At 47.4% G+C, this 22,980-nt stretch overlaps 1 protein-coding gene across 1 annotated transcript in view; it reads left to right on the forward strand.

Annotated features, from left to right (window-relative positions):
* Positions 1-3,327: 3,327 nt before the first annotated feature.
* TMEM178B (transmembrane protein 178B) overlaps positions 3,328-22,980 on the forward strand; it is a 315,496-nt gene continuing 295,843 nt past the window's right edge. Inside the window, exon 1 of the mRNA XM_037138541.2 lies at positions 3,328-4,944. Within this exon, the coding sequence (XP_036994436.1) occupies positions 4,563-4,944 (382 nt within the window). The 5' untranslated portion in view covers positions 3,328-4,562. The remainder of the gene's footprint in view (positions 4,945-22,980) is intronic.

Consider the following 22,980-nt stretch of genomic DNA (forward strand, 5'->3'; position numbering starts at 1 on the left):
GCAGTTCACAATGGGCAAAAAAATTACAGGAAAGCATCTCTCTGCTCTGGGTGAACTGTGCCCCAGGAAAATGAGAGAAATTTTAAATACATTTCTGAATTCTACTGTTGACCTTAGAGAAAGCTTGGAAAATGCAATTGTTGTTTTTCTTTTAAAAAGTGTGTGTGTGTATGACTGTGTGTGTGCAAAAGAAATTCTAAATTTAAAAAATGTGAACTTCACACAACTGAAAATCCATGATCTTAACGTCATTTTTCAGAGCAAGATCCTGGGATAGCGTTCAAAAGAGATGACTTACAGGCTCCTAGAAGAGAAAGTGAGGGTCATTAGACTCTATGTGGGTCTTGTAAAAAATGACTGACCACATCGTCTTCATTGATCGGCATGACCGTTAGATCAAGGAGTGCTGGTGAGCAGGAGCAAGCACCAGGAGGAAATGAACAAGGGATGCTTAGTCCAGAGGGAAGAAGGCTGAGGGAGACAATGGCTGACGTCGAGGAGTCAGGTATCTGTGGGCTTCTCGAAGGCCAATGGGTAGGATTCCTGGGACCCAGATTAAGATTCAGTACAAGGAAGAGCTATCTGACCACTTGACAGAATCCAACAGTGGAACAGGTGCTCGCTTGGAGAGTGGTTTCCCCATTGCTGCCAACCGTGCAAGCAGAAAGGGGTCCCTTACTTTTTGAAAAGTGTTCTGGGAGTGATTAATGCATCATTGTGTGGCCGACTCCAAAGTCCCTGCTGGTTTTGAGATTTTATGGTCCTAGGACAGTGCAGGTGGAAATGGGAAGGAGAAGGTTGGCAATACAGAGATGGTGTAGCTCACGGGATGGAAGGAATTGGAAGATGACAGAAGAAAAGAGAGTCATGTCATCCGATAGACTAGAAGAATTCACCATCGCTTCAGCCCCCCACACCAGGATCACCCACAAATGGTGGAGGGCCTCAAATCAGCAACTCTCATGGGCTTTGGGGAAGGTTGTCAAGGACAAAAAGTTTTAAGTAGAATTTTACGATGATCAGAAAAGAGGACAGTGCGTTGTTTGGATCCTCACCCCAGCAGGGCCCAAATCACAGGACTTCCGACGAGCAGCGCCGGGGGTGCAGGGGCAAGGTTTGTCCTCCATCCGTCTGTCCGAAGCAGGCCTAAGTGAGGCACAGGCCAGAACAAGAAAGGGGTGGAGTAATGTAAGAGGGAGGACAGGTAAAGGAAAACTGAACAGGTATGTTCATCGCAAATGGGCAACTGCCTGGGTTCCCAGGAGTCCCAGGGGGGGTACCTCTTTCCGCCGGTTCTCAGGGGAGCAGAGACAGGGATAGCAGAAGATCCAGGCTCTAAAGCTAGCTGTCTCCCAATTTCCAGAGTGACCTTGTAGATGTCATTTCACCTTTTGGCCTCCTCCCTACATACTGTCAAGCTCGAACATCCCGTTAGCCTAAAAGTGCTCTGGGCTTTCGGGAAGAGAGCAGCCCCAGGTGCATGGCGTTGCCTGCCTGTGTGCAGACCGCTTGCTGGTGCTCGTGTCCCTATTTTCACTGTTGGGGGAGGGAAGAGAAGGGTAGAAAGAAAGGGGAGAAGACATTGAGGCCAAAGTCTCTTGGCTCCGCCCCACCGTCCTAGGAACTCAGGGGACCGGGATCTGGCAAAGGGCACAGGCCGACAGCCCCACGCCCAGCAGGGCACCCAAGATGCGAGCGGACACCCTCGGTTTCTGCTGTCCCTTCAACAATCCCTTGTGTAGCACCGAAGGACGAAAAGCGAGGCACGCCCCTCCCCCACTAGATGGCACTGAAACGCCTCATTGCCGGTTTTCAAAATGCTGGAAGGAGGAAAAAAGACAAAAAAAAAAAAAAAATGGTGGAGGGGCGCTCATTTTGGCCTGCAGGCTCCATTGTGCAAAGCAGGGCGCCGGGCACTCCGCCCCCGCCCCACCAGCTCTTTACACGGCAGTGCGGCACCTCGACTGTGGAGTGAGGGTGAAACTAGGGGGTGAGCACTGGAGTGAAAGGATCTTAGGTTGCAACCTGGGAGGGAGGCTCCCAGCCTTTGCGGCGCTGTCTCACGTGAGCGGGGCGGTGGGGTGAAGCGGCGCTCGCCTGCGGCCCACCCGCCCAAGGTCCGGGGTCCCGCACTACCCTCAGAGCCCCTGCAGAGCCTGCGTTCAGCCGCCACCCAGATAAGGGCGAATCCCGCACCCAGGTTTCATCGACCCCCCCAACCCCGCCCTCCTCAAAGCGCGAGCCCCCGAGCGTTTTCAAAATAGCAGTTAAGCAGCCCCCCTCCCCTGTTAACATTCTCTTCTTCTTATATTGAAAGGACCAATTTTCTTTTTTTTCTTTTCCTTCTGAGGACAGAGGCGGAGGAGGGTGTGTGTCGGAGTGTCTGGCGCCGGCGCGGGGCTGCCAAAGGGCTGGCCGTGCTAACCCCGCGGGCCGCGCAGCCCCGGGTGCAAACGCCTGTAGCCAAGACAGCGCCGGTGCTCTCGCTGGGAAAACAAAGATCAAACACAATCCAAGACACCTGCGACCGAACCGGGTAACGGCGAACTTCTCAGCCCCTCTGAACGCCGACTCCGCAATAAGCAGTCTTGTCTTCAAAGAACCGAGGCCGATTTTACCACCCCTGGTAAAAGAGAAACAGGATTGGAGACAACATCCCTAAATTTATAATAGTGCATGTAAACATGCTACATGCCACATATATGTATATGTGCATAAATATGGATGTGGTCGGGCACATACCTATCTGGACACCATTGACTTGCCTGGTCAAAGAATAAGGCTTAAGCATTTCGTGCCTGGGAAATGGTGCGGTTTATCTTTAAGGCGGCTAGAAAAATAAGAGATGAGGCTCACGTTGCACGGATGACATCACTAGCTTTTGGCTGCGCGCTCCGTGTTCTCGTCTGTGGGTTTTAGCCAAGGCTGCAGCGCCGGGCGCCCGAGAGAGCGAGCGCGGCAGCGGCTTCCTCCGGCGCCCGCACCCGGGCCAGGCGATTTCCCAAGCCCTCCCGGGTGCAGCCTTCGCTCTCGCTTCCCGGCACCCGCCGAGCCTGAAAGGCCCCGGAGCTTCCACCGCTGGAGGAGGAGGCAGGGAGGGGAAGTCGAGCGACCCAGCCTCCCTCCCCCACCCTCGCCCTATTCACTTGGGCAACCACTGCACGCTGGGAGCCTGATCGTGGGACTCGGAGGCCGGGACGCGATTCTCTCCACGCTGCCGAGTGAGCCGGCATCTCGGCCCTGGGTGGGCAGCGAAGAAAATGGTGCAAATTGAGAGCGGCTGACCCCAGCTGGGCCGAGCAGACGCGGTGTTAGAGCGCCCGGGTTGTTTTGAAGGACCAGGGCCACCTTTGACTCGGCGCCTGCAGTATCTTCTGTGCCCCTGGGCAGCATGTTCCCGGAGCTACCCGGGAGCCATAAGAAGTGAGGCGGTGGCGTCGCCGTAGAAGCGGATCTGGAGGAGGCCGGGTGGACACCCGAGGAAGAAGACCGCGCCGAGCAAAGCGGCATGATGTTCCGGGGGCTGGTTGCCCGGCGGGCGGCGCACGGTGATCGTGCGACCTGTCCATGGTGTTGAAGGCGCCGTGCGCCCAGCTCCGCGAGCCCGGTGCAGTGCGCCCTGCCGCGTGCGCCAACCTCCGCGCAGCCCGCTCCTCGCGCCCGCCAGCTGCCGCCCAGTTCCAGCACACCCCGGGCCAAGGCTCGTCCGGTACGCCGTCTGGGTGACCGCGCCGTCGGCCCGAGGGGAGGCTTGGATGGCGAGGCCAGAGTCAGACGAACCAGGAGCCCGCAGGGAAAGGTCGACTGAGACCGCGCGCCCACGGGGAGTCCCCCTCTGAGTGCGGCGTGCTGGCCAGACGGGACAAGGGACTGGCTGGTGACCATCCATCGGAGATTTCTAAAAGACCTGACCAGAGGAAAAGAACGACTCTTTGCTTGCAGACCTGAAGAGGGAGAACTGTTGAGTGGGAGACCTGGGGGGGAGTCCGGACAGCCGGCCCGGCATCCAGAGGTTTCCTTCACTGGCCGGCCCCATCGAGGGTGTTTCAGTCCTTTCTGTCGCTGAGTGGTTCCTCCTGACAGCCCGTCCCCCATCCCAGGCAAGCCGTGCGTGTGGGTCCCGTCGCCCTGCACAGAGAAAGGCCAGCAGCCCCACCGCAGCCTCAGACACCCGGTGTTTAGTTCCCGGCGGGAGTGCAGCGGCGCCCGAAGCCGGGCTGTGTGCGGACTCGGCCGGTTGAGAGCAGTCGCTTCCCGCGGAGCAGCGAGGGGGCGGGAGGCGGTGTTGGCAGGCTCGCGGCCGCCGGAGGCTGCGCCTGCCCCGGAGGATGCCCAGGAGACCGCCGGAGTCTCTCCGGATCAGAACTTTGTAGGCTCTCCGCCCCACCCACGCAGTCCCTGGGCAGTGCACCGGCAGGTGGGGGCCGAGGGGGCGCCGCCGCAAGTCCCCTCCCGTCCCCACCCCCACCTTGGCTCGGCCACCCGTCGCTTTGTTCTGAGCCCGGGGAGGGAAGGCGAGGCTGCGGCGGATCATGCCCATAGTGTAGCCGCGAAGCGGAGGCATGGCTGCCGGAAGGTTACTGCTCTACACCGGTCTCTCGCTAGCGCTCTGCGCCCTGGGCATGCTGGCCGTGGCCATCTGCTCGGACCACTGGTATGAGACGGACGCCAGGAAGCACAGGGACAGGTGCAAGGCCTTCAACACCCGCCGGATCGACCCCGGCTTCATTTACAACAATAACAACAACTTGCCCCTCCGGGCGAGCCGCTCGCGCCTGGACCGCTGGGAGGGCAAACTCCTCCGGGCCCGGAACCGCCGGCAACTCTTCGCCATGAGCCCCGCTGATGAGTGCAGCCGGCAGTACAACTCCACCAACATGGGCCTTTGGAGGAAGTGCCACCGGCAGGGCTTCGACCCCGAGATCGCGGCCCTCATTCGAAAAGGTAAGCACAGCCGGTGAGGCGTGGCGCTGTGGCTTGCCTGGCCCAGCTAGGCCCGGCCGCCCTCTCCTTCCTAAGCCTGGCCAAGGTCTAGCAGGCCTCCTGGTTCCTGGAGGCCTCCTGGTTCCTGGAGGTCAAGTTCCCCAGGCTCCCCAGAGCCTTGGAGAGCCCTGGAGTGGCCATAACTTCGCCTCCCAATGGTTGGTGACTGAGGCTTACCTCTCTCTACCCCACCTCTTGTCTTGCGTTTGTCTGAGATTCTCCTAGTCCAGGACTTTTATCTAGGATCATACTTTGATCAGTCTCTGAAAGGGAAGGGGCTGTATAAGGTGCTGTTAGCTGAGGAAGCCCTTTAAGAGTGATGTGTTAGGGTAGACAGACTCCTAGTTTTAATTTTTATTTTAGATGTTGAACTGATTCACCAAGGCAAATTGGTGCCAGCAACGTTTGCTAAGTGCCTACTCTGCCAGGCACAGGGAAAGCACTGAGCTTATAAAAACATCAGGAGGTCCCAGCTCCTGCCCCATGGCAGCGCAAAGCCTGCCGACCAGTAGTGTCATACAGCAGTTCTTGATTTCTCCTTTTGAAAAAGTGGTTGACAAAAGTCACCCGTGTGCGTGGAATCTTGGCAGGGTGTAACAAGCACACAAAAAGTAGTTCTTCAGGTAACACCAAAGTGGGCACTGCAGAGAAAAAAAAATACTGTTTCCAGAAGACATATACAAAATACCCAGTGTAGCAAAATAGGAAAACACCTGTGTTTGCTAATGATAAACAATTTACTTGATACTTCAGTATGAGCACATACATTTTTAATCTGCTAATCGGATACAGTTTGTAAATCTTATATGATATATACTTTGGGGACAGTCCTGTTCCACTAACCCACTGAAATATTGTTTGGATGTGTATTAATGTTGCTCTTCCATGGTAGCTACATCCTGGTGTGAGCTGACGTCCTGGTTTTCTCCCCACTATGGTTCATTCTGTTCAACGATTAAACAGTGATGGTACATGGTTAAATAGTGATGGTAAACCGAAACAACGTTGTTTATCAGCTGTCTCTGAGGCCAAGATATAAAACAGTTCTTAATGTCTCAATATCAACATGCAGGTTTGATGCTGTTTTAAAATGTAATTTGTGGAAACAGGTGTTCTTTGATTTATCAAACATGTTGGAGTGGATCAGAAACAATCTTAATGAAAATGTCCGAGTTTCCGGAACGACATGCCGTGGGTTCAGACTTGGTGAGGCAGGTGCAGAGAGAGAGTCCATCTTCATGCTCATTTTGTCGGTTGTGCAGAATGACTATGGATTTTAGCTAGTTTAGCTGTGAGTGTGTCCACATGATAAACATCACGTCTGCTTCACGGTTAGGCACTTATTAGAGTGGGGCGACCCATCTGGAGCTCTGTGACTTTGTACGGGTGTGTGGGATCTCAGCCAACGCCGGAAGAAAGCAACTCGGGTTTGGAGGTACAAGTAGGGAAACACAGGAGCAAGCGGAATAGTGTTTGACCATGTGTGACTTTATAGCAGTTTTCGGCTTCTCAGGCTCATAGTGCTGTTTTATCCATCGTTTCCCGCTTTCATTAAACTGGGAAGGTGGGAAGTTAGCCGAAATGTAAGGAAGAATTCCTGTTAATCATGACTGATGAACACTGGTAGGTCTTACTGCAGGACGTTCTTGAATTTCCTGCCTTGAACATCTCCTGGAACAAGATGGGTATCCTTCCATCTGGTGTTGGTTAACCTCACTTAGAAAAAGGGGGCCGAGATTCATGGCTTCTGACGGATGTAATGAGTGCTTTGATTCCATGTCGCTCTGCTTGGCAATCTGGCTGGAAAGGTTGACTTGGTCTGTGCACCGGAGGGATTGGTTACCATAGTGACATGTTCTTCTGGTGAAGCTGGAAACACAGTGACAGGGAAAGGGATAGGGGAGGAAGGTACAACATTTTGACTTTGTATTGACTAATTTTTAATTGCAGCAGCAGAAAATGGACACGGCACAGCAGGGGGATTGAATGCACTGATACCTGGAGCTGGCAGGGCATTGTATTTCACTTCGGCTAATGCGAATCCTGTCCCCCATCACCCAAATTACAGCAGTCACTGTCAGCTGCAAGCACCCGCTCACCGTGGCTGCTGGTTAGGTGTTATTGAGATGGATACCATGCCAGCATTACCGATCTTCAGAGACTTACGGCCACCATCTTCATTTTTAACCTCAAAACATGATGTTTGGAAGCGAGAGTTTCTTTTCTAAGCAGCAGTCGACACCTATTGGAAATAAGTGCATTTTCTATTAGTGGCATTCACAGGCCATTCCAATAACACACAGCATGTAATTTTTTAGATGTAATTAGTATTCTTCCTAGATGGGCAGGTTTTAGAAGGAATTAAAAAAAATAAAATTAATGTCCTTATATTTGGTTTGCAGGCTGCAGCTCAGTCCATTGAGCCACACCAGTCAGGGCTATTTGTTTGTCTTATTGAACTATAAGCTCCTGGAGGGCAGGAAAGACAGTCACTTGTAAAATACAGCTGCAAGATACACACTACTTGGGAAATAGCTCATACAAATTAAGTTCGCAGAAATATATCCATCAAGCGCTGTATCTAATTATAGGAAAACTTGTGTGGAAATCCAAATAAAGGATTACTCAGAAGATTGTGATAAAAAAAACCCACCTTGAAGAACTAGTATGGCTCTCAGGCAGGTTAATATTGTAACAGATTCTACATACTTTAAGAAGGAAGATTTTTTTTTTGTTTGTTTGAGCAAAAGCTTTGTTAAGGAATAAGGGAAACCCAATTGGAAACCCAATACTTTTTTGGATAACCTATGTCACAGAACAGACACAAATCACCCACAATCATTATTTTCCTCACCAGCTTAGATCTCAGTTATTTCTGTGTTGGAGGCTGGGTTGGGAAGAGGGTGCACAAGGGCAGCGTACCCTTGAAGTCCCATGTGACTGGTCCATAATCGGGTCCTCTCTCTTCTTGCTTTTCAACCTTGTCCATGTCTCCCTAGTAAGTCACTGCAAACACTGGGGACAGGTCAATGACAGGATCAGTTTCTGAAATCCAAGAGACTTCCAGGCCTTCAGGAGCAGCTACAGGTAGGATTTTGTTCCAGAGAACATGGATATTCTTTGATTTGTGCTGAAATGCTATACTGACACGAATTGAAATAAGTAGACCTTCAGCTGAGATTCTAAGAACTTTTAAAATTGTTTGAGAGCAGGCCTTATAAAAGAATCTACCTATATTGTTTCCATAATCATGGAGTGGTCATTAGTAGCCTGAAACTTACTTCAACAAAGCATTGTGCATGCCCACCAATTAATAGTGTACCCAGCAAATATTTACTGTGCGTGTACTACGTGAGGGTCACCCATCACTAGGATGAAGTGTTGAGTACAATCCCGCGTTTAAAACTCCCATAGTCTGTGGCATCACAGGGAATGGTTGACAACTGCTGGATGATAAGAGCGACAGCAAGAGACAGAAAAACACAGAGGAGGCAATGACAGATTGTGCCAGCGGCGGGATGAGGCCAGCCAGCAGGGGTGGGAGGCTGCTTGTCTTGGAGGAATGAAGTCTGAACAAGGTCTTCCGTGGAGTTTGGAGGCGGCTGGAGAGGAATGGCATTTCGGGCAAACAGGCCAGCATGTGCGCAGCGGTGGGGTGTGAAGCAGTAAGTTTGGCCTTGTGAGTGTTGATTGATGGGATGAGGGAGGGGGTAGACCGGGAGCAGGAGGGCAGGCCAGAGCCGAGTCAAGGGGCCTGTGCACTCAAGTCCCTTACAGCCGTGCTGCCCCGGAGGGTGGCCACCCGTCACATGTGGCTGTTTCAATTGAAAATAATCAACATTAAATACAATTAAAACACCATTTCCTTAGTCACACTGGCCACATTATAAATGCTCAGGAGCCATGTGTGGTCAGTGGCTATCACATCGGACAGTGCAGACTAGAGAACTCAGCCATCAGCACAGAAGGGTCTGTCGGACGGTGCTGCCCGGGGCCCGTAGCCCCTGTAAAGAACAAGCACATGCTTGGTTTCAGATGAGGATAACTAAACACGATAAGTTGTGCTTAAATTTAAGAATGCTCTTCTATACTTGAAGAAACTTTGCTACTTGAGTGTTCGGGGGGCAAGGTCTTCGATTTATGCTACTTCTGTATTTTATTAATTTTCCATCATTGGCTCTGAGCATTTTCACATATTTCTCTCTTTTTCTGTCCTTTCCTTGCCCCAGCTTCATTACAACTAACTGGCAAAGTTGACTTGGTGGGAAAGATTATGAATAGTAATCATTGACCATCTGGATGCCCGGTATTCTTCTAAGAATTTTACATACACTAGTTAATGTATTTTTCATTATGGTCTGAGGTGACTACTATTATTTTTTAATCCCTATTCTAAACCAAGAAAGCAGAGGCACCGAAAGGTCAATGAACTTTCCAGGTCTCAGGAAAAGGAAATGAAGGTGTCAGGATATGAATTTGGACTGCAGGTTTGGAAACTCCCTCCACTGTATTCTATTCTCACCATTGTCTGTTGGGGCAGGAATGAGGTGCAGAACCGGCTGGTATATTGATCCCCCAAATTGAAAAAGAAATAGGAAGCAGAAGCAGTTTCAGAATCCCACCCAGGTGAGACTTGCTTGAGAAGTTCATCTTGGCACTGAGGAGATATATATATATATATATATATATATATATATATATATATATATATAATAAAATATATCTTTAGAGGGAAAGGGAAGGAGAGAGGGAGAGAAATATCAATGTATGGTTGCCTCTTGCATGTTCCTTGCTGGGGACCAGCCTGTAACCCAGGCATGTGCCCTGATTGGGAATTGAATGGTGATCATCTGGTTCACAGGCCTGCTCTCAAGCCACTGAGCTGCACCAGCCAGAGTGCAGGAGGGAGATATTTTAAAGTGGCCCACTCCTTGTTCTGAGAGCTGCTGACCAAAGCTCATACACATTTTTTTCCATGTGATTTTTGAGTATTTACTTTGTCCTCTGTGGTAGATTCTGAGGTTATAGATGTTAAGGACATATTCACTCCACAAATATTTGAGGGCTTTGGGGTTGGGCATAAATGGAGAATCTCGCCTTCTGGGGGATGGAGCCAGACAGCACATAAATATGTATAGACTACAAGTAATGTCTAATGAACCAATCAGTGTGTAAGCTAAGGTTGGGCAGTACAGGCCATGAAGTGTCTTTGCCCTTAGGAAGCATAAAGAGCAAGTAAGCCCTAAATTAAATAGTTTCATTAATTTTGCTTTATAACATAGAGAGGCATTGCCTGCCCACATACAGACATAAAATATATTTAAAAATATATTTTATTTATTTATTTATTTTTAGAGAGAGGGGAGGGGAGGGAGTAAGAGAAGGAGAGAAACATCAATGTGTGGTTGCCTCTTGCATGCTCCCAACTGGGCGGTCTGGCTTGCAACCCAGGCATGTGCCTTGACCTGAAGTCGAACTGGCAACCCTTTGGCACTCAGGCCAACATTCAGTCCATTGAGCCACACTGGCCAGGGCTCACAGTCTTTATATATAGTGTGATCCCTGTGTATACACGTTATATGTACGCCCAGATGTACAAGTCAATTCACTCTTAGTCCTTTCCCTCCTCCCCAGTCACACTGCAAATATAACTGACCAGTGAGAGGTGACTGGTAGGAAAGGAGCCCTATGACTCCATAGGCAAATGTGTGGGTGGGCAGAGAGAGAGGACAGGGTAGAGAGATGTGTTTTGAACACCTGCTTTGTGCCAAGTCCTCTGCTAGGTGTTGGAGGAGAAGAAAGAGGCATGTTGTGGTTGCTGTTCTGAGGGAGCTTACACTCTAGCTCATGGTTTCCAAGTTCATTGTCGAGTGTGGTTGGATTAGGCCCTTCCTTAGGAGGTCACACCTATATCAGCTGGATCAGGGATCAGCTTAGTCAGGCAACTCACAGGTGAGCTCTGTGTATTGAGTCAACAAAGTCAAGAGCTTTATTTCTGTTTGAGCAGGTCAGCTAATTTATTCTTTTACTATAGGGCTGGTAGGGATCAATTTAGAGGATTGATTCTGTGTATATTCCACTTTGGATGGTCAGTGAAAGATATTTTCTCTTTCTCTGCTATTACTGGGTAATCCTCACCCTTCGGGCAGAATCCTAAACATACTCTGGGTTAGTTTGACCCTTTACACCCCCCCTCCCTATATACATCTAGATTTTACACAGCAGTCACAAGGGTTCATTCAGATGTAGGTACTTTTGTAACTACTTACCCCAAGCCATGCACACAGAAAGGAGGAGCTGCACTACTTGCTGAAGGAATAGACAGAAAATTTGCTCTGACATCGTGATTGAGACAATGCATACGCCCTTTTGAAGGACTTTGTGTCTTCCTGTGTGAAATGGTGGATTTGAAGGATATACACTTCAAGCCCTTTCACATTCTGACATTTGTCGAGAAAGTGAAATTGAAATTATAGAAAGTAACTAATAAGTAAATGGTTGCAAGAAGGTGAAAAGAGAGGGAAAGGAAAGGAGGGGGAAGGAAGAGCCAGAGAGCCAGATGGAGAGACAGGGAGATGTTTCTAAAGGGGACATCCCAGGGGCTAGTTGGTCGTGGGAAGAGGTGGGAAAGAAAGCAGCTCATTCATACCAGTGTACAATCAGCTGGTAAGAGCTCACCTTCTCTCTTTCTAATGGTTTGCGGTGCCATGTTGCAGATAGTGGTTAGACACGTACAGACTGATGGAGAGAGGTGGTGACGCCTGCACCACAGTGTTGGTGTACGTACTGTGCATGAAGTGTTACGCCACTGAACTGTACACCTGAACATGGTTAAAACGTTATGTCATGCCTGTGTTATCACAATTCAGTAAATTAAAAAGAAATTAAAAAAAACAATAGAGAAAGGAGCTAGAGTACTGAGCAATATGTACATACTCTGTAGCCACGTTACATGTACGCCCAGATGTACAAGTCACTTCACTCTTTCCCTCAACACATTTATTGAGCACTTATTATGTGCTAGCCAGCAGCCCAAGTATGCTTGGGACAGAAGTCAATAAACCAGACAAAAGTCTTGCCCTCATAGGGCTTATATTAAAACAATGTTGAGAATTACATCTTTTTTTGTTTGTTTTTTAAATGAAACTTTTCAAGAATATATAAAACAAGAAATGAATACATTTCTTGGGTCTTTGGGAAATTATAGTAGGATGAAGAGTACTTCACTGTGCTTATTCTGAAAATGTCTTTTGAATGCCAGCTGTGTCAGGCACATGACTGGGGGCTGAGGACCCTGGGTGAAATCCATAGTTCCTATCCTCAAAAAGTTAAAAAAAAAAAAAGGAGGGAGTGTTAAAGACGACTAGCAAATATAGGCCCCAGGGTTGGTAAGTGGAGAGATGTGTGGGCTGGGGGCCTGAGTAATTCTTGAGTTTTAGAGCAGTGAGGGGAGGCTTTGCAGAAACTGGGGGCATTCACAGAGGTTATCTGGGGTTTGATGAGGTGAAGCCTTAGCCTCATTTTAAATTTATTAATTAACTTTGATGAGGTAATACTTGCCCAGCCACCCTTGTCCCCCAGACTCTTGGTCCTTCTGCGAGGCAGACGTCACTAGCAGATTTTTAGAAATCATGTCAGAGACATTCTGTTCAGCAATATTTAAAAATAACATCAGGTGTAAACATAAGTCAGGCGATGAACAGGTGACTCAAGGACGAAAAACATTATCTTTTTGGAAATTTGTATAGACAGAGATGATGTTGAAAGGCTCATTCCAGGAGTCTCTAGGAATCTTTTACGAGCTGATGTTTCTTCTGAGTGGAAGCTGCTATTGGCTTTCAAAGAAGTTTCACAGATTTGCTGCTTTTATGAGAGACTGCAATGGCTGAATTACTTCAATTGATTTTTTTTTTGGCATCAAAGTATTTTGCCAAGAAAAGGCAATTGACTTGATATTAGGTCATCTTCATAAAATTCTATCATTTCCTGCGTTGTAAAATGCCCTGCTGTTCCAGATGCCGACCTCACCCTGCTGGACACTTTATTTGCTCTGGGGCCTCTCACGTTCGGTTGTGCCCTGAATCCTTCTTCATCTTTATAATAGCGGTTCCACTTAGGTAAACACAACTCTGACTCCTCACGGCTCTGGAGTCCTTCGCACACCGGGTGGAATAGGGTTGTTCTTGCCTTCGAGGAGCTCTGGGCTCCCGTGCTGCTGCTGTGTGTCAACCAACTCCACTCCGGGTGTAGCGGGCTCCTGTCTCCCGAGGCTGAGGACAGGTGCCTCTTGCAGCCTGGAGCTTCTCTTCCTGGCCATGTGCACAGGAAACACATCCAAGGATGTCCACGGCATCACCGGGTCCATTAATAGCAAGACTGATAATGAAGTATGTTATATGCATGCAGTGGAAGCTCTTGCAGTGTATTTAAAATAAACTGTAGTGCATTTAAAATGAATGTGATAGGTCTACATGTTTCCAAAAGGATAACCATGAAATCGGAGTGAAAAGAGCAGGGTGCTGAGTGAAAGGTAGAACATGATGCCATTTATACGAAGCTCAAGAACAGGTCAACTATACATCGGATGTTATTTATGGAAACATATTAGCATTGTATTTATGAGAAGTAGGCATGGGACTGATAAACACAAAATGAAGGGTGGCGTTTACCTTTCTCGAAGCAGGGGAAGAAGTAGAATTGAGAAGGTGCTTTAAAATCATCCATGATATTTTGTTTTCTAAAAAAACAAAGGTCTGAAGCGAGTGGAGTGTGCACATGTACACACACTCAAGCTGTGTGGAAAGTTGTTACAATTCTGACAAAAGAGCTAAAATTTAATTCAGGTTGTATTGCCCACTGTGCAGGAGACAGGTTCTTTTTTTTTTTTAAAGATTTTATTTATTTATCTTTTAGAGGAGAAGGGAAGGAGAGAGGGAGAGAAACATCAGTGTATGGTTGCCTTTGTGCATCCCCTGCTGGGAACTGGCCTGCAGGGAACCTGCCTGCAACCTGGGCATGTACCCTGACTGGGAATCGAACCATGATTGTCTGGTTTGCAGGCCTGTGCTCAATCCACTGAGCTACACCAGCCAGGGCTGAGACAGGTTCTTTAAGGGACATGCTTGGGAAATTTTGTGACTGACTTTGTACGTAGTAGAAATTTAGAGAAGAGGAGACTCAGGTAACCCCTACCCATTGGTTTTCATTGACAGTAACTCATGGGAAGGGTTTAGAAAGAATAAAATTAAGTTTTATTCCCTTCTCGTGTGATGTGTAAATAAATCAGTAAACCGATTTATTTCTGAGATGGAGACGAATGTACAAATCATGCCCCCCCTTTGCAAATTTCCGACAGCTTATGGAAAAACCAAGAGTTCCAAGGGCCAGAAAATTAAACTAAAGCCATCCCTCCAATTAGCTTGATTAGATGTTGAATTTTAAGTAGATGAAAGGCACGGAGGCAGGGAGAGTGTGGGACGAACCAGAGACTGAGCACAAACATCTGGGAAGGCATTTGAATCCAAGGGGAGAACTCAGTGCGAACTAAGAAAGAAAAGGCTGAGAAGTACAAAGAAGGAGTCAGAATTGTGCTTCACCTTTTCAGCAGTTTTCATATCACTTTTGAAACTGAGTAGAGAATGTTAGTTGGCGAACTTTGAGCAGTTTTATGATTGAAGAATGAGGTGAGGAGTCTTTATTCTTAAAATTAGGAGGGCGACTTCAGCCAAGAGCCCCACTCCGGTAATAGTGGTTATGGTCACACTCTCCTTTTACCAACCAGAGCTGGGGCAGAAAGGTCCCACCTGGATGTTGCAAGGGTTCCATTTTCATCTCATAATGCCTGAAAAACACCCACACTGGACCTGAAGGTACGAGGGCTCATGGAGGCCCCCAGGGATTTCAGGGGTGCTCAGAATAACTTCCGGGCTCGTGTTCCTGAAACCACAGGGGTAATCGGATGCTCAGGTGCAGCTCCTGTCAGCCCTGCATCAAAAGGTCCCAGGTGGATGAGCTGCTTTATATTCATCACGCTCTGCAGGGGGGCAGACTCATGTTTCCACGCCCCCCCCCCCCCCCCCCCCGGAGGGTGAATGGCCTTACACTTTGGGAAAGGCTGGCCTCTGTGTCTCCAGCCTCTCCCTTTCTCTCTCCTCCCTGACTGTGTTAACACGAAGGAAGCAGAAAGTAATCTTTTCAGGTGTGGCCTTGTTCAGGTGACTGCTACTCATCGTCCTCCCCTGTCCTGGGCTGGGACTGCTCCTTCCTCTTCTCTAGCTTTGGAGGCACCCTTCTCCCCCAGCTCTACTTCTCCTTCATCCTTACCCTTCTCTTTCCCTGTGCCTTTCTCAGCCCATGGGTGTTCTCCAGGACCCACTTCTGTCTCTCACCCTTTGTGCTCCCCTTGATCAATCTCATTCATATCTGTGACCATTTTCACCCCTTGATGCTCACAACCTGCCACACGGAGACCCTCTTGCTCAGACTCCCACCCAAACAGGTCATCTGGCCTCCATGTTCCTCCGTCTTGGGGAATGTCCCCACGGCCTCTCTGCTTGCCCAGGCCAGACCCTCGAGCACCATCCTCAGGGCTCTCTTCCCTTCTGCCCAACTCACCCAACCAGGGACTGAGTCTCTGTCCTCGTGATACCTTTATGCTCCCCTCTCCATGCTATTCTAATACTGCTCTCTGGCCTCATCCCCTGCACTCTCGTGATCCTCTCTGTTCTGTTTCCGCACGCTCTAAGCTCATCCCTCGTCAATGCTTTCTCTTCAGAGTGATTATTTCTAAATATAAATCTAATCATGGTATTGCTTTACTCAAATTTGTCATCAGCTCCCCACACCCATGACTCAGGATAAGATCCATCATCTTCTCCTTGGCACATACGTCCTCCCAGGTCCGGCACCATTCCCCTCCCGCCCCTCCATTTGTCTGTCTTACCCTTTTGCATGCTTTTTATTTTACCAGCAGATTCTCCTCCAACTCCAAAGAAAGACTTCTGGGTCCCCAAGTAGGTTAAACTGTTTTGTGCCTTGGGAGCCTTTATTTACGAAACTTCTTCCTTTGCCTGGAAGTGCCAGTTCCTACCCCCACCCCAAGTCTGCTCGGCCAACACCTGCTTATTCTTTAGGAATCAGCTCCCAGTGCCTCCTCCTAGCCTGCTTGGTGTTCTCTCATCCCTGTCTCTCTGGGTGAATCGCCTTCTTCCTCCTGAGCCCTCTGTCATCTACCAAACACACTCCCTTCCTGGCACCAGTGACATTTTGTTTCTCCATATGTTCCCCTTCTTTCTGAGACTATTTTTGAACTATTTCTTATTCATTTTTCATCTGCAGTGTTTTGCATAATGCATGGGCCATAATAGACATTTAATACCTATTTGTTGAATAAATGAAAGTTTACCTCAGTTAATGCAGTCAATCTGGAAATGTTATTTAACAAAGAACCATAATTTCATTGGACTAGGGAGACTCACTATTAACAGAAAACCTGCTGTGAATTGTTCTGTAACACATGTGATAAACTTCAATTTATTTCCTTTGTTAAGGCTTTTATTTTCCTGAAGCGCCCATGTTTCTGATTTACAAGAGGAGAATTTCAAGGGGAGACTGTTCCATTTCTCCTGGATCAGGCCTCTTTGTTATGATCTTGCCCACTCTCCTCTTCATGCCTTTCCTGGGATGGTCTTCCCACCCGTAGCCTCTTGGATCAAGAGAAGGTTACCTGCATTTCTTGTTCCTATCATGGATATGATTTTCTAAATTTATCGCTGGGTCTGGCATATTTGGCCATTCCTTTGGGATCTATTTCCAGCTTCCTAATTTCTATCATCGGGGATGTCTTCAGGCTATCCCAAGGAAGCCTCCCTCACAACTCTTTGTTTAGGGCGGCTTCCTCACATCTCCTCTGGTAGTGATTTTGGTTATGACTTCCAACAGGAGTGTGTCCATGATGATGGCAAAACATGGCAGGTATCTGTCTCCAGTTGTCTGGCACATCTGGCCCCACTGTGGCTGGTGGGCAGCACTGCTCACAGAAACATCCATCCTCCCCAAGGGGCTAGGGGGCAGGAAGGCGTTGGGGGTCAACCAACACATCTTTGCTTATGAAGACCACCAAGCCCCAGTGCAACAACGGATGAGAGAGGTGTTCAGCCTTCAGGGTCTCACAGAGAAGTGGATTCTTTTCGAAAATGACAGTGACTGTCGCTCAGGCTCGGTCATCTCATAGTGAAGGTTTTGAGGAATTTTCCTGTAGCCACAGGATCTGCTGAGGGCAGAGCCCCTGGCCAGCTCATTCAGTAAGTAGAGTAATTCTTTTGGTTCAGTTGACAAATACAGGCGCAGCTGCATTGCTTGGTTCTCTAAACTAGGCTGAATAAATGATTCATATCAAGGAAAGCTTTTCTATGACCGCCGTACCTCCAGGACATATATTAGTTAAGTCTGTGCTCAGTTTAAGCCAGAAAACGAATTTTCACCACCTCCTGCCCACATTGTATAAAGTTCTACAGATCAAAATTCAGCCCGTACATTCAGTAGGAATCACTGGGTAGCAATCCCATCGAAACTGGTGCTTTAAAGAGCTACCTTTGGTTGTAAAAGTAATTAGAAGAAATACAACGAGCTACCCAGGAATGTGAGTCTCCTGAAATGGTGAACGACCCTTACCCCAGAAACCTGTCTTTTCTCAGAGATGTTTATTTTAAAATCCATAAGAACCCAGAGCTTCATTTCAGACTGGAAGGTGGCATTTCATCTCTTTGGGGCGGCAGAGAGATGTTAACCGTTCAGAGAAGGACCTCTCTGCCTCGGTGCCCGTATCAGCTTTTATTACACATTTCCGTCGTGGTGCGGTGGCCGGCTGGGCGCGTGCCGATCAATAAGCTGCTAAAAAGGGAGCTGCATCAGAGACCATAATGGCTTCTCCACAGAAGACGGATCGTCTCCAGGTAGTGAAGTGCACTAGGAGCAACAGCGATGATAGCCCTGCACGGAGACCCGTGTTATTGAGGAGGAAGGAGTGAGCGCTGGGAAGGTGGTGATCCTGCAGTGAAGCCTGGAACGGGCTAAACATACATTCTAGGAGGTTTTGCGTCCTCGGTCAGAGCTGAATTCAAAACAAAAGCAGTTTGTTTTCATGGAAGAATTCCCAGATGGAGAAATGCAGATTTAATTTCTTTGGCCTCAAACACTGCTGGATTTCTTCTTCGTTGTCCTATTAATTAAAAAAAATCTTTTAATCTGGACAGTGATTTTTAAGAGAGACTGGCATGGGCTGTGATCCAGCATCAGTGAGGGGTTGGGGGAGGTGGAGGTCCTAAACACATGTTTAATGATATGGGTGGGGCCGAGGGGTGGGAGAAGCTTACAGGAGACAGCACAAAGCTCCTTGGCTGGAGTTCTTGACTCGGAGGCTGTGGACAGAGTCAGGGTTATACCTGAACCGAGGGTACTTACCTACCGATGAGTTCCTAGGGATAGCAGAGAGGATGGTGACTTTTTCTAGTGGGGTAACAATTTCTACTCTGGGTTTCCCCTTCATGGTGCATGACTAAATCACACAGATTGCACACTCATTTATTCAGCAAATATTGGTGAACCAATCCTGACATTCTTACATGTCAGGATTGGTACCAGGGGCTGAGGGTGTAGTGGTGCATCGAATAGGCAAAACCCCCTGCCCACATGGAGTTTATATTCCAGTGAGACAACAGAAAGGTGAGTAAGTCAAATGTGTAATATATTAGACAGTGATCAGTACTAAGGACGAAATGAGCAGGGAGGGTGATAGGAAAAGTGGAGGGAGGGTTGAAATGACAAATGGAGTGGCCAGGGAGGACCTCACCGAGACGATGACATTTAATAAAGACCCAATGGGTGTGGGGGAGCTGGCAATGGGGACATCTTTGGAGAGAGGATTTCCAACAGGGGGAATAGCAAGGGTGGTGCCCCTGATGTGGGACAATGGCTAGCGTGTTGGAGAAATGACAAGGACAGCAGAATGGCTGGGAGGGGGGGAGCACATAAAGGGACTTGTAGGAGGATATGAAGTCAGAGGGGTGAAGAGCCACCTCACATAGGGTACGAAGGTTACAGAAAGGAGTGAGGTGGGAAGCCATCGTAGGGTTCTGAGGAGTGATCAGGTTTATGATTTTAAAGTCTCACTTGGGTTGCTGAGTGTAATGAAAGATTACAGCAGAGTGCGTGTAGAAGCAGGGAGACCACCCAGCGTAGACAGTGTCTGGCAGAGGTGTGAGGGGAGAACTAGCAGGATTGGTTAATGGGTCACATGCAGGGTGGGTGAGAAAAAGACCAGTCAAAGATTGCACCGAGGTTTTTAGCCTGAGGAGCTGGTAGGGTTGCCATTAAATATGGTGGATAGGACTGCAGGGGGGTATTGATTTGGGAATCCATATTTTGGGTATGATAACCTTTGAGATGCCTTTTAAATCCTCCAATAGCGATGTCAATAGTTAGATATATTGAACTGGATTCAGGGGAAATGTCTCACTGAGGGTGTAAATTTAGAAATGATCAGCTTATGGTATTTAAAGTCATGAGATTGCCCTGGCTGGTGTGGCTCAATGGATTGAGTGCCATCCTGTGAACCAAAGGGATGACACTCAGTTCCCAGTCAGGAGGTATGCCTGGGTTCTGGGCCACATCCCCAGTTGGGGGTGTGTGAGCGGCAACCAGTCGATGTATCTCTCACACATGGATGCTTCTCTCTCTCTCTTTCTCCCTCCCTTCCCATCTCTCTCAAAATAAATAAATAAAATGCTTTAAAAAGAGGGAGAGGGAAAATTGCTGGAGCAATTTTGGGGGAGGATGAGGCAAAAAGGAAGATAGAGAAGAGAGTGGAAGGAAAGGAATGTGGCCCAGGAAGAAGCACATATTTTAGGTGAAATAAAGTCCAAGACTTTCCTGATGCAAGTTATCAGTCATCTTGCTCCCACTGCAGGCTGTGGGATAACTTGAGCCAAGAGCTCTAAGCTTCTTAGAAGAGAGTTTCTATAGCATGTCATCTATTGTCATTGAGCATTTAAGAGGAGTTTCTCTGAAGCAAGCAGGATTGGAGAGTGAACTACATTCTTCTTATGCCTTCTTCTATTGGCTTTGCTCTCAGATTTTAAAAAAGGAAGTGGTCAGAGTGGCCTCACTTTTCTATGCACCAGGTGTTTGGCTGGCCATTCTGAGACATTTTGTCCTCAGGTGTTAGTTGGAGTGTGATATGTTGTGTCTCGAAGTATGGTGCTCTGACATTTTTAAAAAATATTTATTTATTTTTAGAGAAAGGGGAAGGAAAGGAGAGAGATAGAGAGAAACATCAATGTATGGTTGCCCCTCACATGCTCCCAACTGGGGACCTGGCCTGCAACCCAGGCATGTGCCCTGACTGGGAATTGAACCAGTGATCCTTTGGTTCCTAGGTTGCCACTCAATCCACTGAGCCATACCAGCCAGGGCTGAAATGTTTCTAAAAAGTTTCATTAAAAAAACAAAACAAAACAGGACAGCCCATCCTCAAGCCTCTCTTACTAGCTGCTGTAGGGATCCTTTAACCAAGGGTTCCACAGTTTTGCATTTAATGACATCACTCTCATCAGAATCTTAGGGTGCTCTGGCTCTGAGGACATTCAGGTCATTTTTGAGATAAAGCTGCTTTATTTTCAGGCTGAGTAGCCACATTCTTGCCTTGTCATCCTGAAAATGCTGCACCGTGTCTATGTTTCAGAGCCACTGATTAAAAGATGGAAGACGTACGGTGGTGCAGAATTAGTCTTCTTTGTTCATTAGGCTGTGAGTTTCTGTGGAAAACAAAGCCCAAGAATTTCTGGTAACTTCTCAGCAACAAATATTTTCTTCGTGTAGGAATTAAAGTCACAAAATCTTGCTCTCATGGTGCAAAAAGAGTTTGGATATTGTGAAAAAACTATGAACCACATTTATAGGCCATCACTTGTCTGCACATTTTTTTTTGAGAAGGTGTGGAATTCATAAGCCTCTTTTATTTCTTCCTTGGGGATGTAAAGACTCAAAATGTTAAGAAAAATGGTGTAAGTTCTAGACACAAAGTAACAGGTGCAGGTTAGTGGAGCAGTTGATATATAATTCACCTTTTCCTTCTACTCCAATTAAGGGGAAAGTGGTCCCAATTTGGAAATCACATGGGAAATGTCATTTATTTGCTACCTTTAATTGCACCTAACTTTTGGCTTTTTTTCTTTACCCTTTGGGTTTATGGCTGGGAGTATGTCTGGTTCCATCTGTATTCAAATAGGTTCTGTAATTTCCATAAAATGTCTTTCAAGGCATGTGTCATGACCAATTTTATTTTTTACAAGCTCTTGGAAAATTTATAGCTTATGATTTTTCCCTGTTAGGGTATTGCCACTTTCCTCCTCAACTGTCACAGTAATAGGCTTATTCAACAGGTTGCTTGCCTCCCTCATTTTCTATCACTCTCTTGCTCTCTTCAGCAGCTGTTTATTCTCTCCTTCATTTCCTTTCGTTGCTACCTTTTTTTACCAGTTGAACTCTGAGCCACCTCATCCGTATGTATGATCATTCCCATTCTGCATATGAGGCACCTGAGACTCCAGAAAGTTTGTTGTCTGTTGCCTGACTCATAAATGGTGGAACCATACCAGGGCTGTTGCCTTTTTCGTTGTTCTTTCAACCCCCACACTCCAGGATGCTGCCTCATGGTGCTGGTTGAATTGGGGATGTGCCCGTGTATTTTCCTGTGTTGTATGCCTACCTCTCTTTCATCCTTGTACCCATGGGAATGACCAGATGGGTGAAGGGAAGTACAGGGGTCAGGGGCAGCCACGGGCTGCCTGCTGTATTTCTCCAGTGGCACTGACAGCCTCAGACGTAGTATCTAGAAGGGAAGAAACTCAGAACTCATCTCATACAACACGATTGGCCTCTTGGCAAGATTCTTGCTCTGGCTTCTTATAATCAGCATTCCCCCAGACTCGAGGGGGAAATAGTTCGATGGGGCAGTATTCCAGTTTCAATATTTTGTTGCACTCTGCTTTTAAAATGCACTAGGTTGAATGACTACCCAGTGAACAAAGAGTGGCTCTCTCTGCACCAAACTTATCTCTCTTCCCTTATGGGTGCACAGCCAGGCTGTGTTCCCAGCATTCTCTGCAGCCATATGAGTGAGTTCAGACTAATCATATGTGGATATGAGATACATTTCACTTCCAGCTCTGGCCCATAACATCCTTCCGCGTGATCCCCTACTTTCCCTCTTCTGTCTTCTGTGTGGATGTGACTGTCTGGGTGATGTTGGAAGCCAGGATGAAAGAGGGCACAGCTGTGGAAGTCTGAGTCCCCAAAGGACAGGAAGCAGTGTTCTCCCCTGTCTTGAGGACCAATCAGACTTTAGTAAACAAAAAATGAACTTCTTAAACAAGCCATTAAGAATTTAGAGTTTATCTGGTAAAGTAGCTAATGTTTGATTATTTACTCATGTATGTAATAATTTAATTAAAAAATATTTGTTGTATTTTTTCATTACCATTTATCCCCCTTATACCCTCTTCCACCTCTGCCCACCCATGTAATAGTTTAATGCATTCCTTCTCAACTCTGATATGAAAACCTATGTTGGAGCTGCCATTAAGACACATGTAAACTGTCAACAACCAGGTTGACACAATAAATGCTGGATCCTTCTACCAATACCAGCATTGAAATGGGGTTTCATTCATTTATATATTATCTATATGCATTTATAATGAGATTTGAAGAAATAAAGGATTATTAATTTAGTACCTTTCCCCCCAATTTTTAAATATTGTCAAAGATCATTTAACTTGAGGGGTGGGTGGAGGTGGACAAGAGTTTGGGGGGACAAATGATGATAAAAAAATAAAATTAAATTAAAAAACATCACTAATGTAACCCTGATTAATATTTCAAAACTGAAGGGATCCAAGCTACCACAAGTCTTTTTGGTCAATACAGCTCCATGGGCGT

The sequence above is a fragment of the Artibeus jamaicensis genome, unplaced genomic scaffold (genome assembly GCF_021234435.1).
Source record: "Artibeus jamaicensis isolate MK-2021 breed Jamaican fruit bat unplaced genomic scaffold, CSHL_Jam_final scaffold_2172, whole genome shotgun sequence".
NCBI lineage: Eukaryota > Metazoa > Chordata > Mammalia > Chiroptera > Phyllostomidae > Artibeus > Artibeus jamaicensis.